This window comes from Pseudomyrmex gracilis, unplaced genomic scaffold, assembly GCF_002006095.1.
Source record: "Pseudomyrmex gracilis isolate BER0280 unplaced genomic scaffold, ASM200609v1 scaffold_279, whole genome shotgun sequence".
Classification (NCBI taxonomy): Eukaryota; Metazoa; Arthropoda; class Insecta; order Hymenoptera; family Formicidae; genus Pseudomyrmex; species Pseudomyrmex gracilis.
This window is the reverse complement of record NW_018020863.1, coordinates 17,620-35,474: the sequence shown is the minus strand read 5'-3', so window position 1 is coordinate 35,474 and position 17,855 is coordinate 17,620. Positions and strand designations below refer to the sequence as shown.

The 17,855-nt window shown below is 33.5% G+C and overlaps 4 protein-coding genes across 9 annotated transcripts in view; 1 reads left to right on the top strand and 3 right to left on the bottom strand.

The window, feature by feature from the left end:
* LOC109859693 (protein RER1) overlaps positions 1 to 525 on the bottom strand; it is a 3,699-nt gene extending 3,174 nt beyond the window's left edge. The window contains exon 1 of one of the 4 annotated variants that reach the window (XM_020438191.1): positions 384 to 525. The gene's annotated coding sequence lies outside the window, so the exon portion shown is untranslated. Of the gene's footprint in view, positions 1 to 151; positions 208 to 234; positions 260 to 306; positions 331 to 383 lie in introns of those variants that run through there. The other 3 variants (XM_020438194.1, XM_020438193.1, XM_020438195.1) reach the window with 3 other exon arrangements.
* A 1,773-nt stretch (positions 526 to 2,298) lies between these two features.
* Positions 2,299 to 10,760, bottom strand: LOC109859707 (soluble guanylate cyclase 88E). Of its 3 annotated transcripts, XM_020438218.1 has the most exons (14): positions 10,537 to 10,760; positions 8,945 to 9,358; positions 6,793 to 6,993; positions 6,414 to 6,627; positions 5,933 to 6,206; positions 5,545 to 5,668; positions 5,101 to 5,239; positions 4,811 to 4,937; positions 4,367 to 4,571; positions 4,141 to 4,287; positions 3,868 to 4,000; positions 3,496 to 3,723; positions 3,059 to 3,391; positions 2,299 to 2,986 (listed from the first exon to the last, which is right to left on the bottom strand). In XM_020438218.1, the coding sequence occupies exons 3-14, from the start codon at positions 6,958 to 6,960 to the stop codon at positions 2,580 to 2,582; spliced, it is 2,499 nt and encodes an 832-aa protein (XP_020293807.1). In that variant the 5' UTR covers positions 6,961 to 6,993; positions 8,945 to 9,358; positions 10,537 to 10,760; the 3' UTR covers positions 2,299 to 2,579. The 3 variants fall into 3 exon arrangements, with proteins under 3 accessions (XP_020293807.1, XP_020293808.1, XP_020293809.1); XM_020438219.1 differs by lacking the exon at positions 8,945 to 9,358; XM_020438220.1 differs by lacking the exons at positions 8,945 to 9,358; positions 10,537 to 10,760 and adding an exon at positions 7,293 to 7,863.
* A 963-nt stretch (positions 10,761 to 11,723) lies between these two features.
* Positions 11,724 to 12,683, top strand: LOC109859708 (40S ribosomal protein S15). The gene is made up of 3 exons (XM_020438221.1): positions 11,724 to 11,835; positions 12,032 to 12,117; positions 12,279 to 12,683. The coding sequence occupies exons 1-3, from the start codon at positions 11,827 to 11,829 to the stop codon at positions 12,625 to 12,627; spliced, it is 444 nt and encodes a 147-aa protein (XP_020293810.1). The 5' UTR covers positions 11,724 to 11,826; the 3' UTR covers positions 12,628 to 12,683.
* A 410-nt stretch (positions 12,684 to 13,093) lies between these two features.
* LOC109859714 (rabenosyn-5) lies at positions 13,094 to 16,662 on the bottom strand. Its single transcript, XM_020438237.1, has 7 exons — positions 15,910 to 16,662; positions 15,680 to 15,796; positions 15,184 to 15,324; positions 14,833 to 14,994; positions 14,332 to 14,683; positions 13,670 to 14,069; positions 13,094 to 13,534 (listed from the first exon to the last, which is right to left on the bottom strand). Exons 1-7 carry the CDS (start codon positions 16,043 to 16,045, stop codon positions 13,304 to 13,306), a joined length of 1,539 nt encoding a protein of 512 aa, XP_020293826.1. The 5' UTR covers positions 16,046 to 16,662; the 3' UTR covers positions 13,094 to 13,303.
* Between the last annotated feature and the right edge of the window lie 1,193 nt (positions 16,663 to 17,855).

Sequence of the window (17,855 nt, the reverse complement as noted above, 5' to 3'; positions counted from 1 at the left end):
TTTGGGCTAATACAAATCTTATTGTCAAAAGAAGAGTTTAAAGAATCGATATAAATTTTGAGTAAGCTCATTTGAAGTCAGTTAATTGAGTATTTATTCAAAAAAGAGAGCACGCTTGCTTAACAGCACACTAATAGGGACAGTTACCCTATATGTATACGTAAATCGTAGTCTTACTACACACTAAAAAGTGAAAAAAAACTTTGTTTTCAAAAAATGTTTTTCACTATTTACGCGATATATTGCATATTGTTAAGGAAAAGCATCGACTTCGCAAGTTGCAACATGACTATATATAATCCTAACCTAACCTAAATCCTAGAACATAAGCGTTGACGAAGACTAAACTTATTCGAAAATTGTACAAAATCGTGATTATTTACCTGCCGTTTTCTCGCTGCACGCGACACGCAACCTGCTGAGTAATTTGTTGGAAAAAACTAAAATATATACATATATATGTAACACGTCACAACATTTAGTGGTACATCGCATATATATTTAATTAAACGTTCTGTGTACAGTCTTACGCATAGATATATCAATTTTCTTTCTTATCATATGAACAATAAGAATAACGGCAACGCTACTACAGATGACGCCACAGTGACTATACAATTTCCGATATTTTTCAATTTTTTAAATACAGATATATCAGAGATATTCGAATAATAATGACCAAATCTCTCTGCACAAATTGTTTTTAATATTTTAGTTTTTATCGCTTTTTACTCATTTTTGTAAATGTGTATTGGTAGATTCATATCGATCGAGTGACCACTTATCGATAGCAGAGAGAAGCCTGAGAGCGGCCATAGCCATAAAGCCCGTTCTACATTGATCGCAAGCGCAAACGCAAGGTATAAATCTCGTAGAATTGACCAATCACGCTGGTCAACTGGCTGATTTGATCAATACGATTAGTCAATTCTACCAGACCTGTTCCTTGCGTTTGCGCTTGCGATCAATGTAGAACAGGCTTTATGGCCGTGGCCGCTCTCAGGCTTCTCTCTGATATTACCATTTTACTACCTTTGTATAAAAATCTATTATAAACAATACGCGGAATATGTCAAAAAACTGAAAAAATAGAGTAAACACGATACAACTCCTTTCTTTTGATTAGTTCTTACGTTGACCGTTGGTCATCTATAGCGCGACACATTTTAGATTCCGACGTGAAGTTAGCTACTGGCAGTCTATATTTTTATAATCACAGCTTTGTACGCTATATATACTCGGTTCAATGAGAGAATAGAACACTACTCGCGCATAAGGGAGGAAAAGCGGTCAAAGTGGGAATACTGCCCCGCCGCTACTCAGTACCGTAAATATAGATACAGCACGTTCAGGGGGTTGATTCTGTATCACGCAGTGTAGTAAAAATTACAAAAGTGTGCGCACACGGTGGTTCTCGCTTGTGTGCGTACCTCCACCGCTTCGATCTCTCGTTGCTCTCTGCTCGATCTTGCAACTCTGACTGTAAGTAGTTTGTGCATAGGTTTGTTCGCGTCGCATGCTACAACATGCTCCTATTCGCTCCAACGCGTCCTAACGGTGAATTCGGTAGCCTGCACTAATGCGCACTGAGTGCGACTTTTTTTTATTGAAAACGTTTATTAAAAAAGTTTTGAAGTTCCATTAAAGTTTCATTAAAAAAAAGCGCGTTGGAGTGAAAGGAGCATGTTGGGGCATGCGACGCGAACAAACCTCATGTGTTGATGCGGAACGTAGACAATTGCTACTAAAAGTTTATTGCATCGGCGAAAGGAAATAAATTGTTTACGGATTTTTTGAGCATAATAAACCTACTTTAGTTTTATACTGAAACTGATGAAATAAAATCTGAATTATTTTGTACACATGAATCGTGTCGTAAGCATTTTTCTATAGAATACAAGTAAACTTTTGAGAATGGTTCTGTCTCGCAATAAATACCTTAATAAAGATATAGCTCTCAAAAGGATAAAAAAATGTAATAAAATCAAGTATTTAATGTAAACACGTATAGTTGTATATATATTTTTCAGTTTTTTTATTGCATTAAAATATTTATTATTATTATTGTTATTGTTGTTGTTATTATTAAATACACATGCTCTCTCAGGTATATAATTGTTCTAAATCTATTTTAATAAATTTACGGAAGAGACGATTTTCCGCACAGAATATACACACACGCACGCACATATACACACACACACGACTATGTTTTGGAATATTTCTTTATATATATGTATATATATATATATATATATATATAAATATATTTTAAATTATATAAAGTTACTTCGAAAATAATTTCTTGTATTGCATTGTATACAAGTTTGCATTGTATACAAAATATCTGGTGTATTTATGCTTCTTTATGTATGAGTTTTCTCAACAAAAATCGGAATGCCTCATTTTTTTAGTGAGAAAACAGAACAAATAGAGTATAACGCATGCGAAATAATTTAATTAGCGTAAAAAGTTTTTAATTTGTGAAAAAAAAACAAGTTAGTTAGGTTTCTTGATGATATTTTAAGTATCTTAAAGATAAGTACTATCTTAGATGGGGGATCCGCAGTTTGTTTGCATTAGGAAATAACGCAGTTATTTCCTTGATGGCGCATTTTGCTACTCTTTGGCATGGTAAATCCCGGACAACATTGATCCTGTTGCATCAGCAACTGAGAATTACTGAGATCGGCGCTGATAGCCGCGCATTCACTAGTGTTACCGATTATCACGTCTTGGTCGTCCTTTCCCGTCTGAAACAGATTCAACGAAGACGGATTTGATTCGGAGCTCTGCGAAGACGAGGACGAAGTGGTGTTGATCTTCACTTCAGGTTTCACATGCACGCCGGCCGATTGATTGTCCGCGCGCAGTGTCAAATTGTCCCGATGTTGCCGAAAATGCTCTTCTGTGTCACTTAGAAGAGAACTGAACATGTCCGATGAGTTTCTCATGCCTACAGCACCCATAGAATTTGATCGGCACTCTACAATCATACATATAAAGGATGTTCAAAGTTCTACTATTATATCATCGATGCAAAAAAGAAAACTCCTACCTCGTATTTCCACACTCTTCGTTGGTGAGTTTGCTACCGATCGTCGCGCAACATCTTGGAAGGTGATGGGAGAATATATTCTTCTCTCTTCGGAGAAAAATCCCGAGGATCCCGGTGGTGTCGGTGAAGACATTTTGGACGAACCTCTTCTTGATGATGTGTCTCCCGGAGTCGGTTTGTCAAATATGCCTGGGTTTAGACCCATTGTTCCTACCGAGGAAACTCTCTTCTCAATGTTCCTCGTGCGCCACTGATGAGGCTCTTGTATAGTGATTCCTTTAGTTGTAATGGAACGACGCTCTCGCTTTTCCAGCCAGTAGGTTTTCATAATACCTGTCGATATACATGCAATGCAGGGAAATTTGATTATTTTTTGCAAGTTTTCGAAAAAATAACGACTAGACACGCCAAATGTCAAGACTTTCAGACAACTGTACCCTTTCCTTTGACCTCGATTTCTCCGCGCTCTGTGACTTTATACGAAGGCGACAATAATTCTCGGGTGGATTGAGATATGTGTATTTGCATGGCCTGGCTCGTCGCTTCCATGCGAGCTGCTGTATTGACGGAATCACCGAAGAGACAGTATCGCGGCATCTTCAAACCAACAATACCAGCTACAACTGCACCGCTGTGAATTCCCACGCGTATTTGCAGATGATTGCCTGTCAAAAGCCTTCTTTATTTTCTGATGTCAATTTCACATTTTTCGTAAAAACGAAATATATATAGTTTAGGGTTAAGCTTTCTCGTTGTTCTCGAAAAAACATCGTCCGCAGAATTGTGCGGGTATCATATCAATGATATACCTGTTGAGCGATCCTTGAGGTCGGTTATCGCTTCGACCATATCGAGGGCCATATCGCATACGCGATCCGCATGGTCACTCTCTTTTACCGGTGCGCCAGAAACTACCATATACGCGTCGCCGATGGTTTCGACCTTGAGTAGAAAAAATAAGTTTTTTTTACCATTTTTATTTATATGTGATCAATCGCTTTACATAGAAAAAATTATTTTAGCAATATTTATGAACTAAAATTTTCAAAGAAATTATATCGATTTTGTTTTTTGAAAAATACCTTATACACTCGGTTTCTTTCAGTCAACGTGTCGAACAATGAGTACATGGCGTTTAACATAGACACGACCTCCATTGGCGAGATTCTACTACAAATTTCGGTGAAGGTCACCACATCCGAGAACAAAATCGATACACTATCGAACATCTGCAAGCGAGCAAAATAAAAATTGTTCGTACATTTACACATGTGAGAAAAGACACTTGTTATTCTGTCTCATAGGTACCTCGCAAGTATCAATTGGACTTTCTCCATTCCTCAAACGATCCGCGACTTGCTTAGGAATCATCTGATATAACAATTCGTCTGTACGTTTCATTTCCTCGTCCAATTTTCTCATAGATTCTTCTAACTTTTTACTCTTGAGCTGTTCTTGATCTAATGCTAGTTTCAATTCAACAGATTGTTGAGTTCCAGCGAGCATAAGATCTCTGAGAAATTGTTGAATCATAGTTAGCTTGTTTAATATTGAGTTTTAATTCGAGTCTATCGCAAAAATAAAAAAAAAAACACTATAATTTTAATAAGTTTAATTTTCAAGAATTACACGACAATAATACCGACAATAATTTTTTGCCAACAACAACACAATCGAGTTTGTTGATAAACTGTAAAATATGTTTTACTGTGCTCTAAACCGATTAAAAACTTCAGCACATCAACTCTTTACCTGCTGAAGTCGTGCATCGATAGATCATTTATATAAAGACCTGTCGCTATTAAAGCGTTTAGATCGGGCATGACCGGTGTTCCGAGATACATCATCATTTTCCAATTGTCCATGTATATCATTTGACCTAAACGATATGATTAGTGATGTTATTTTTTAAATATTTTCATTCATATCCAACGATCCCATACATATTTTTTCTTTATTGACACGTTTTAAAAAAACCATAAGAAATGTTTCACTTCTTTTAATGATCAAATTAATAAAACGAGAATGATATAAATATGTACCTTTTAAACGTAAAGTCTTATCTTCTACAGTTTCAAGCTCGTCGCTCAAAAGAATTTCCCTGTGTCGGTCATTCAATCGGTCCGTAAGCACTGGCTCGACAGTAACCAACTCGAAAATATTGTTCGTTCGGTTCAATATCTAAATTGTGCGAGACCAACTTACTTTTACTTTGGATTAAAATTAATTTGACTAAAAATTATAAAAGTAAACTAATACGTTCACCCTAGGATTTGTCTTTGAGGCCTTTTAAAATATTTAAATGAAGTACTTGGTCCGAATATAACCAGCCTAGAGTCTGTAAATTCTGGACGTTTGTCCACAAAGATTAAATTTAAATCAACTTGACCCCATGTACACTCTTAAACAAGCAGTTTCAAGCCATTATTGCTTATTGAACCTTACTTAAGTGGTTTTTTTTGCCTATTTATGCTCGTCAAACTTACTGATTGAAATTTAAATCCGATAAGCGGTCGAACCAGATCGAAGAAGTATGTGATCTTTTTACCAACAAGATCTGGTAGAATGACCATCAACGAATTGCCGATACTTCTAACCATCATGTCCGCGCTGAAATATTTAAATGTGTCTTAATTATACAGATATCTTTTTGCGTTTGTAATCTACGCACATTTAATTCGCTAATAAAGAATAATAAGTCGCATACTTTAGTCTTTTTATATAAATAGTTTTTTGCGACAAACATATAAATTTTCTTCCTACTTGAATTTTAATCTCAACAAAAAGTATTGACCTACATAACTATAATTTTATAATATTATTGAATATTGATATTTCAAATCACAATATCGAATCGTAATTATTGTCACACACCCGAAGACGATGCAGAAAGGAAATATTTCAAAGAGTACGCTCGCTCCAATCGGCAAGTGCTTTTCTTCGCGAGTCATCGCGAGTGAAGCGAGAGTAAAAGCACGATTGTCGAAAGTAAGTTGGAAGGTCACGTGAAAAGTGTCGAAGAGCACTTCCTCTCGCACCAGTTCGATCTGCAATTCCTTGTGATAGAAATGCCGAGCCACTTCTCTTATCTGGCCCATTGTGTAATAGACGAAACCTCGACGCTTACTCCGATAATGAAGTGTCAAACCTGCATATATAAACTAACTGGCATATGCAGGTATACAAACACATATTAATCTAGAGAATTTAAAGCTTCAAATATTACTCGATCGCCTTAAACGGCAACTTGTTTGTTATGAGAATTCTATGAAGTGACGTGCAAAAAGCATTTTAGAAAACAACAAAAATTCTTCCTTCAGGAGACACAGCTCCTGGCGACGACCTTGTCACTTACCTTGACGAGTCTCGTTCTCGCAGATGAAAGAAGGTGCTCGCATTCTTGGATACGAGAACTTGAGATATTCGTGAAGATTGTCCAAGCCGTTCAGGAAGTCCCTCACATGTCGTCCCAGTACCGAGAGTACACGATCGTAACCGTACTGACCAACGAATCCTACAAAGTGCACGCCCATTTGATCGAAGAACTCCTTTTCGGTCACGCCGAGTATCTGATAAACAAAATATGCAAAATTCCAAACGTGTGTTTCAACATAATTACTTCGAGAGCAGCACATTTTTCTCGAAACTGTCCCCGACAATTTTGTAATGTATACAAATAAGATATATAAATTACTCTCACACACATGTACTCTCTCCGAGAAAAACCATTATACCTGAATCGCTTTCTTGGCTAATCTGGGAATTAGATTCTCCGGATAAACCTGATGAACGGAGAAACTCGGCTGATCTACAGACGCCTGTCTGCGGATCTCCTCCCATCTATCTTCACCGTAAACCTGTCTTATGTATTCCGCCAGATTCTCCAAAATTAGCCCGTACATTTTCCCTTACACGAATATATCTCTTGCCGTCTGCTGTGGAAACACGTACGATTCTTCATTTAATACATTTGTCACACACATACACACACAAAAGGTCTCGTCTGCACATCGATACTCGAAAACTCCGTAATGTTTCGTTTAGGTATATATCTCGCAAAAATAATATAGAAAATTGTTTTTGTTTTTATACGACACAAAAATATGATTCTTTTTTTTATATGTATTAGGGGGGGGGGAGATGCGCTTTCCAAAAATATATATTCCCATAAAATCTACATCTAGTAAATGTTAAAATATATGTATATATATATATATATTCCCATAAAATTTACATCTACTAAACGTTAAAACGCTCTGATGACGCCCAATGTACATCACGATCTTCTTGATTTTTGACAATGTGCTTCGCTATGCTCATCGCGTATCTCCATCACTATGATCACTTGCTCACATAAAGAACGGGGCTCGTGCGTAATGTCCGATCTCCTGAATTAAAATCAACTTCCCATATGGGTAAGGAGCACGGTTATTATTAGACTGTTCATAATTTCGCTCACGTATGTCGGCACTCACCGATGACCCTGCGCGCCGCTGATTCATTTAAGACTTGAACAACGTCAACAAGTTTTAGTTATTCGCCGGCCGAAAACGCATCCTCGAAGCAAGTAAACTCTCTTCCTAGCATGACTTTAATATAATTTTAACGATTACGATCAAACACATATTCAATTACTTTGCCAAAGTAACGAAATAAAGCAAGAGAAAATCTAGTTCTTAGATTCTTAAATATCGTGCTTGCAGAAAGTTTTTTAATTTGCTCAGATGAAAGAGATAACCGGTGGTAATAGTGGTGGTACCAGTGATGTGTTTCCCGCTCTCATAATACTGCACAAAAAATTGTGACTTTAATTCTTCGCATACTATTTTTATTAATTTTAACATATCCTTGATTAGCTGAATATATCCTAAGTATGAAAAATCATTTTAAAAACAACTTAAGTAAAATTTAAAAGCTAAAAAATAAAATAATATAACATATATGTATATATGTAAAATATTCATTACGTACAATATTTTTTAAATATATAATATCTTTTGAATCTTAAAAAATATTCTGAAAGTTAAATTTAAATTATTATTATTATTAAATTATTACTTAAATTATTATAAATTACACAAATCAAGTTGAAAATATACTGATATTGTATGAAACTGACTTCATAACCACATCTGCACACTTCTATTTATATGAGACACTTTTGGAAGAGCGTAAAGTCACCACTAGAAAAATATCCTGAAATAAACAGGTCGATGCGTCCAAACGCATCTTATACTTTATCTAAAGTGCCTCCAAATTCATCGAAGTTATATTTCAATGATTCTGTGCTGATCATCGCTTCTTTTCCGACATGTTGCGACACAAAAATAAAAAAATTTACTCGGGTATAATATACATATTTTATGCTTTATTATAAAACACAATTTGAGCTACTTGTATTATGTAAATAGCAAAATAAGATAAAAAAAAAGAAATAAATAAAAATTTGAAATTGTATTAGACTCTATAGTAAAGACTAAACTAAAGTGTATGTAAATATAAAAAACGTGATTTTAACTCATTAATTGATATTTTATTATGTAATGTTAATTTTTTCTTTGACAAGTTTAGTTTCAAAAAAATTATTTTTTTTAAATATAAATTGTATAAAATTTAATACAAATTATATAATATTTAATAAAATATTTAATATAATATTTAATAAAATATTTATAATATAAAAGCGTCTTTATTATTGTTACTGTTTTGAAACAACTATAATTTCAAAGTGTTCACAATCAAGCTATTAAAAAAATATCCAGTGTCACCGCGCCGCAATTGTGTTTAGCACAATATTCGCGTAATTATATTTTACATTTATTATTCTTTCTATTATCTTATCATATAATTCATCTCACACTGTAATCACTTTATTTAGAGTGTTACCTGTTGCAAATGACAACACTATATATTTTTGTCAATCACTTGTCTGCTAAATAGCAAACGCTCCTTCCGAAGTCCGTTGATTGCCTTTTTCGATAAACTCCAACTACTACTCGCATGTAACTTTAAAGATACAACGACGGATGAGGCGAACTAAAGGTCACTGGTGAATAGTAGCACATTGCACATTTAGTGAAACGCAAAATCGTATGTCCCGTGGCAGTGTGCCGTGTACGGAATAATCAGATAGATCCGATACGATAATCTCCCACCGCTTTCTGCGACTTTTCAGTCTTGTTTCCCTCTCCACTTATTTCGATCTTCCACTTCCTTCCTGCCATCTTCTTTGTGCGATCTATTTAGGCTACTGTATTAGATGATCCCTTTTCGTGCCCCATTTTCTCTCTTTCTTATGTCCTGTAAGCAGGGCCGGTTTTCCGCATTACGCATTTGTTCAGACGTGAAAACGAAAAACTCGTACTTAAAGAAAGAAAAATTAAAATAAAATCAAAGAAACATTATCTCTCTCTGTTTTCAAATTTACTTCTTTTTTTATAATTGAGAGAAAAGAAAGTGTATCTGAAGTTTTTTCTATTGTCTAACGATCTTTTTGCTATATTATAAGAAGGTATAAGAGTACGTTGTACATATATTTTTTACACACATAATTCACTTCTTATTTTTTCTAATAATGATATGTTTTACAAAATACTCTTTCTTAGGTGAACTTGATTGCAAACGATCTGTCTGTTATTTTAAAATAACATCTGTTCGTGAAATATAAACAATTATTTATTTGCACATCTAAAATAATAGATAAATGTCAAATCAATGGGAATAAAACAAAGTATCTTTTAATTAAAGTTCCCTAGTATTGAGGGTCCGATCCTGCCAGCAATCTACTCGGTTTCCTCGTAGCTGTTAGCTAATAAGATACACACTATCTCATGTTGTGTGTGTGTGTGTGTGTATGCGCGCGCGATTCCATTATGGAATATGGTTATAATTGCCCCACCGGTTAGTTATTCTAGTTAATTAAATTGAGTCGTCGAAACAATACTTGTGTCCCGCAATAACCGCAAATTGGTATTGCGGTTATTGTTTAATCGAAAAAGAGTACGATTTAAGTTTAATCTTCACGTTTCTTTCCTTGCGCGCAATTAATCTTCTCTCAAGAGAGGAGTGCTTTAGTTTTTTTATTATATTAATTAATAAGATCCCCACATATACATATTTAAAACACAAATATTATCGAAGATTATTTATTATATATTTTTTCAATTTTCGATTATTATATATTTTTGTGCGAACAATTACAAAATATTTGCTTGATATTAATAAAAAATAAATAAATAAAAACCAACTTTTTTTTTATTTCCATTGTTTCTGAAACTTAAATTTTCTCCACTCCAGAAAAACGTTTGACCTGATATTAATATTATACATATACTTCTTCTATAATCGAGCTAATGCATGTATCTATTTTTCAATCAATATCGAAATAAGGATTAGTATAAATGAGAATTTGATTTTTTTTATCGATCTGTCAAATTTAGATTCCTATAATAGAGAATAACAACTTAATTAATAAAAACCTTCATTATCATCATCATTATTAGTTTTGCCTTTTTCGGCTGCTCTCATCAGTCATCGAGTATCTTGGCAAGCGAGTATCACCGAGTAATTAGTACTGCAATTAGCAGCGCACGGAAGAACGAGAAAGGGAGCTACGATGGATGCAGCAGGTGTTACAACAGGTGAATCGCGACGCACACCTAGATACACATGTTCACACTGACTAGTCACGAACGTGCACTGTATGTGCGGGAGGGACACAACAGCGCCCCGTTGCACACTTGGGATCAATCCCGCGGAGCGAGAGAGCGCGAATACAAATTGCGCGTGTGCGCCACACGACTTCTCTCTCTTCATATTTAGGTGCCGGCTATAGCAAAATTGAACGAGGGTTGCTCATCCTTCGCACACAAGCAAGTTCCTCGTCGTGTGAGAACTCGGCATTGCTCTGAAACACAACGGCACGAGAATAATCAGAGAATAATAGTCTTTTCTTTGAATTACGTACGCGGTAAAACGCGGGCAAGTAATAATACACGATTAAGACGAGAAAACAATGTTTTAAACATTTTTTTCTTTTTTTGCGGCTTTTATAACCCTAATAAAAACCATGATCGATTTAGAGATTCCCAAGGGATAACGAAAATATATAATAAAAACATATCTAGTTATATTGATCAAAAGTATAAAAGAACGATTTTCATGATTAGATATCGCATAATAAAGAAACCATTTGTGTTTCTCTCTCTCTCTCTCTCTCATACTTTTTCTTTAAATACAAATTAACATTCATAAAGTAAGTTTAATTGTAGATAATTATATATATATTGTAGATAATATATGTATATTGTATATTGTAGATAATTATATATATATATATATATATATATATATACATGTATATACATATATAAACTATGTAATCAAAAAATTAGTACAATAATTATTGTAGATGATGGTTTATCTAAATATTCAACTTCTTTTTTGTGTAATATAATAAATTGTTTATTTTTTCTACAAAAGTCTGGAAAAATTATTTTCTAAGAATAATAAAGACACAATATATTCTATCAAAAAATATATGGATATATATTTTGTCAAAATCTTACTCTGCATTACCGACACTTTATATAGACATAACATGGAACAGAATCAGACACCGTGTATATTACTCTCTAAGCAACGTTGGTGATTACGTAGTTCACGTACTGTCCGCTGTCTGAGCTTGGAATTTGGAGTAAACTAGACGATTTCTCTCTGTCCAAGTCTCTGTCATTCTTTTCGGTCAAAAGCTATAAAAGAAGTAAAACATGGCTGAGGTAAGTTTGCAAAATTCGATATTTAATCGAAAAAAATCTTGTACATCTATCGCGTAAAATATACGTGTGTGTATCGTGCATCTTACTTGATTATTCATGTACAATAATAGAACAATATTAATGTGCATATGCATATCTTTGTGTATAATCGCGTGTCTTGCTGAATGTTTACCTTTTCATTATATATTTTTCACAGGCAGATGAAACTCAGAAGAAGAAGAGGACCTTCAGGAAGTTCACCTTCCGAGGGGTAGACCTCGACCAACTTCTGGACATGCCAAAGTAAGATATGAGTCATGAATTCCTGATGCATTTTAAATATAACCTATACAGTTGCTCTTGTAATAAAAATGTACTAATCTACATACATTAGTGTACAATAGTCAGAAATGTACAATTATATACTAGGAAAAAAATTTATAATTCTACTTGAATCTTTTCAGTGATCAGTTGTTGGACTTGATGCATGCGCGAGCACGTAGACGCTTCTCTCATGGTCTGAAAAGAAAGTCTATGGCACTTGTTAAGAAGCTGCGCAAAGCAAAAAAAGAAACGCCACCAAACGAAAAACCTGAAATTGTTAAAACTCATTTGCGTAACATGATTATTGTGCCAGAAATGGTTGGTTCAATCATTGGTGTGTACAACGGCAAGACTTTCAATCAAGTCGAAATCAAACCAGAAATGATTGGACATTATCTTGGTGAATTTTCTGTTACATATAAACCTGTAAAACATGGTAGGCCTGGTATTGGTGCTACACATTCTTCACGGTTTATTCCACTTAAATAAAGTTTGTATTTCTTTGTCAGTAAATAAAATATTCAAATATCCAATGTGATAAACTATCTGTGTTGTTTATTTTACAAACATTTGCGAATAATTTTTACCTGTAGTAGTTAAAAACAGACTTGTCACAATGTTTGCCTATTTTGTGGAACTATATTATATGACGTGTCTCACAGTAAAAACTGTAGTCAAACTGACATGGACCAACCAAGTAGGTCTGACAGTCATAGCTACAAAGAAGAAGTAAAAACTGCATAGCAAAGAAGTTAAAGGTAGCAAAAACATATAAAATGCGCAAAGATTTATTTTATCACATCTAAAAAAAAGTATAACAATAATAAATGATTGATAAATATAAAAACACTTGTTGTTGAAATATAAAAAAAATACACAAGGAATGAAATTGGAATTTTATACTGTGTTAAAACTTGTTTTGTATTACATATTTCATTATATATATATATATATATTTATATAGTCTGTGCATTATACGTATAATGCACAAGTATATATATTAAAGCTGTTTCTTGATACAATAAGAGAACTTATTAAATAGTACAAGAGGATGTGTGTATATTAAATATCTATTTGGAAACCAATAGGAAAACAGCAATCTCACTATAAAAAGAACTTGTTGAACAGTTTATATGTACGCTACATGTTGCCGGTATGCTGCGCTTTATCCGTCGCTACTGTTGCTTTGTTTCATAGCGAAGTAGGCACTTTGAAGCTCTCGAAGATTACTCTCTAATGTCGCAACTTCGTCATACTTGCAGTCGGCGCGAGCTTGTTTAATGTATGCGCGAAGATTGCTCATTTGTTCAATTATCGGATCCATAGAAGAAGACATTATGGGTGCAACGTTAGATGATGGACCCCAGCCTTGAGACTGAGTCACCACTGTTTGTGCCTTAAATTTAAGAATGATCAAATTTAAATTATTATTAATGTCACGCGCTATAATTTCTTATGTTCATACATAAATTGTATATGAACATAAAATTATTGATTCTTTTACAAATCATAGAATCTATCATAGTAGTACCTGACAAACTCTCACAGAAGAACTACTATCTACATTCCACGTATCTTTCTTGCGTTGTTCTTTCAGCTTCTCCCGTTGCTCTTCTTCTAATTGTTGTTCGTACGCTACTCGGGCTTCTATTCTTTTTCGGCGCTCTTCTTGTAAAACTGCATATTCTTCCGCTGAAGGCAGGGGTTGTAAAATTAATAACTCCTCCTTCAGAAATATCATCGCCGACGTTCTAACCATCTGATATAGCCTTGCTTCTTGTCCCTCCATCGCCTGTGACTCCTCTGCGGTATTTTGTTTTGTACCAAGAATAAGAATCTTTTTGCTTGTTGCATCTATGTTTTCACCCAGTTTTGCTAGCTTGCCTCGTAATGCCTGCGCATCTTCCAGATCGTACGTGGTCTCTCCTTCTCTAAAATAGTTTTATGCATTCTGGTGTTAAAATATTTTGATATGTATAACTTTTCTACGATCGAGATTATTTAGTTATTTTTTTATGAACTAAAGAGAGAGAAAGAGAGAATTAGTATTTCCTTCTATGAACTAAAACATTTTAAATTTAGAAAAAACTTTAGATTAATTTTAGATGGAACAACTATTTTTACAATTGTTTTTTAACGCAGTATCATTTCACTCACACGATAAATTAACATCGCTAACAGAAATTTACATACTTTATTGACTCCCACATCTTTTTGTACATTGCTGAATGCTGCGAAGCTTCATTCATGTATCCCCGCATTTTTTCGTAAAACTCGCAGACAATCGGTTTATCGAATTGTCTCGCTTTTTGCATTTCCCTTGCATCGAGCAAGTTTATACAGTGGTTGCAAACTCTGAAGTGCTGATCACCGCTGATCGGATCATTCACCAACGATAAAACACTATTTAAGCTACCGTTCGATGGCGAGCGCGCTAGCTTAGTGAGACCTACGCCTACACGTACTATTCTCTCGGGAAATACTCTTTCTGATTTAGAAGACAAAGCGGAATCGTCTTGCACAGATACATGACTGGTCATTTTTCCTGTAAAAAAAAATTGTGTTAATTTACAACTCAAATAAAATGCTGGCGTAATTATAGTGAGTCAATAAGCAATAAGATTTAAATGATTCATATATAAAGTATAGTAATGCTATTTTATGTTTCGGATTTATATATTTCACGATACGTACTTGCTTCGACTAGGGATAGAAATACTGTACAATTATGGCACATGACTGCTCCACATAGTCTACAATGATGTTTTCGTCTTGCCAGATGAAAACTCTTGGCGCAATTAGGACACAATTTCACATCTTTTTCATCAATCCATGGTACAATAGTGCGTTCATGAGCTGTTAATTTTTAGTTAGATTATATATATATATATATATATATACACACACAAGTGGCGATTTACTCGATTATATTTTAATTTAGATATACATATGTACAATATAATTTTGATAGATATCTAGAAGTACAGTAAAAGTATAAACTATGTTTATATAACGCTAAATATATAGACGTATATAGTTTCTTACCTTTTCTTTCAATAGGATCTGATGGCAAATTATTTAGTAATTTATCTAACCTTATAAGAAGTTTATTTGTTTCATATGCGTATCTCTCCAATCGAGCGTTTCTTACGTCTTTAAAATATTTAGTATGGGATGTAATTGTACCTGTGTACAAAGTATTTAACAAATTCAACGTCATGAGTATCGCAACACTGCAAATAACTGCTCACTTCAGAAAGTGAAAAAATTAAGTTGATTGAAAGAACAATAGAAACATTTGCTATTCAAAAGAGTTATCGACTTGTGCCAGTCATGCAATAACCGATATTACCATTGTTGTAAATCCCCTCCCTGAATATTTGCTGTGTAAAATTATGAGGCTAACTTCTTCTGTTACTTAAATAACTATGAGTTACATTACTATACTATGAATAACTATAAAAATTTAAAAAATAAAAATTACACTAAAATAACTAAAGATTTTATTTAAAACACAATTACTTTGAGAGCATGTCAATACCTGTTTCTTGTGGTCCCCAATTAATTTCCAGACTCTTTCTCTCTGATATTGCGTTTGAAAAAGTTCCTGATATATCTTCTTGCTTCAAAATTTTCTCTTTGGCTTTACCAAACAAATCTAAAACAAAAGTCGCTCTGGAATACGTATCTTTACTACAATATAAAGCAAAGTGGTGCAACTAAACCTCGATCAACCGCAGCAAATAGCTTGCAAAGCAAAGAACTATGTACCTTTTAACGATTTTAAAATCTCAGGATCATCATTGTGAACTTTTTCGAAATGCTTCGTTAAATGACTGGGTGTCTTGAAATCGTTCATGCATATAGGACATATAAATCCTTCCAACACTTCTCCGTTCCCGGCCATAGCGAGGCTGATACAATTCTCACGAATGTCAATTTATATAATCCTTTAACAGTATTCACACCGTGTATGTAGTTATGCATTTATCCTACCGTAGGCGTTTCTTGAATATTTTCGGAGAAAACGCATCTTGCAAGCAGCCATATTGAATGTAACAGCTGATATAGAAATGTCAAATCGGTGACCGATCGAGAATTTTATTTCATCTCTTTTTTTACAAATTTAATTGCAACGCTACTTCCCTCTTACTAAGCAGATCTCACATACAAAAATCTTTATTTGTGGCTATATAAAAACGTTATAAAAACTTATTCATAAATTTTTTAAAGATTTTATATAAATACGGGTCAATTATATGCATTTTTTTAACTCTTCTAAAAAATACATCCTGAAGTATTAATAAAAACACCTTTTGCGAATATACATTTTTATATTGCACATCTTTATATCACATTAAATCACCTTTATTTTTTATGAAAAAAACCGATTTGATCTCAACGTGTCACTTTTAAAGACAAAAATACCAAACTCAGAGATAACGCAAAATTGTATTGATAATTTCGAGACTGATTAGATAAGTTGAGAAAAGTGGCTCTTTTTGTAAGATATGTAATGGTTGTTTTTGTATTTTTCATAAAAATAAAAATGTGAAATACATAAAAAGCTTGTATCACAATTATATGTAAAATATATTTGTGCCTTATATATATTGCAACAGTACATAAATACGTTAGTACGTGTACATAAGATCAATAACAGACGTGATTTTTACTTAAAACAATTAAAAATTGAAAACATACCGTTCGATCTAAAGCAGCAGAAAATATTCAGAAAATATTTTGGTAAAATAAAATCTTATTGTGTACATACATTAAACATTTTACTTAAAAAACTAAATAAACTAAAAAAATGAAAAACTTTGGCTCTACATTCGTGCCTCATACCGTATGAAGTAGCATGTTCAAAAATAGTAGGTAAATTTACTATATACATATGTCAAGTACATCTTTCAGAAAGAAGTTTTACATATATATTATTTATATTTATGTTACTATATAAAATTAAAATTAATTGTATAAAACCACAAAAAATGTTTCGGAGCATAAATATTTTATTAAAGCAAATTTTACAATATCATAACAAAATTATGTGCAATTATAAAATTTATATATATATATATATATATATATATGTATATATATAGGTGTGTGTGCGTGCGTGACACACACACACATGTATATATCACAAATGAAATAGAAAAAGAGAGATATATATAAAATAAAACATTAGAAATTGTGCATTATATTATGGCATGCTTATACAAACATGAATATCTTAAACCAATCGTTTGTTAAGTGTTTTCTTATATTTTTATACACGTTAATATGTACATAATTATTTCGTATTAATTACAGTGACAGTTATCTTTTCTTACTTAAAGTTATACAACTTATATATATAAAACTTAAATTTTTAATATATACATGATGTCCGACAATTAGTGTAAAATCTCTCGTAAGTAGGAGTAAAACTGAGTCGAAAAGTTCTGAATCATTTTTTTCTATTACATATAATAAAGGAGTAATTATTGAATAAATCAACCCAATCAGCGCCGATCTTTAGCCGAACGCGCGTCAGTGAACCACGCGTCTGGTGTGCGTGAGCGCTCCGCGCGGCTCACTGACGTGCGCCCGGCTAAAGCCATCAGCGCTGATTGACTTGATTTATTCAATAAATTACTCTTTTATTATATGTAATAGAAAAAACTGGTTTAGGACTTTTCGATTCAGTTTTACTCCTTCTACCCGTCTAC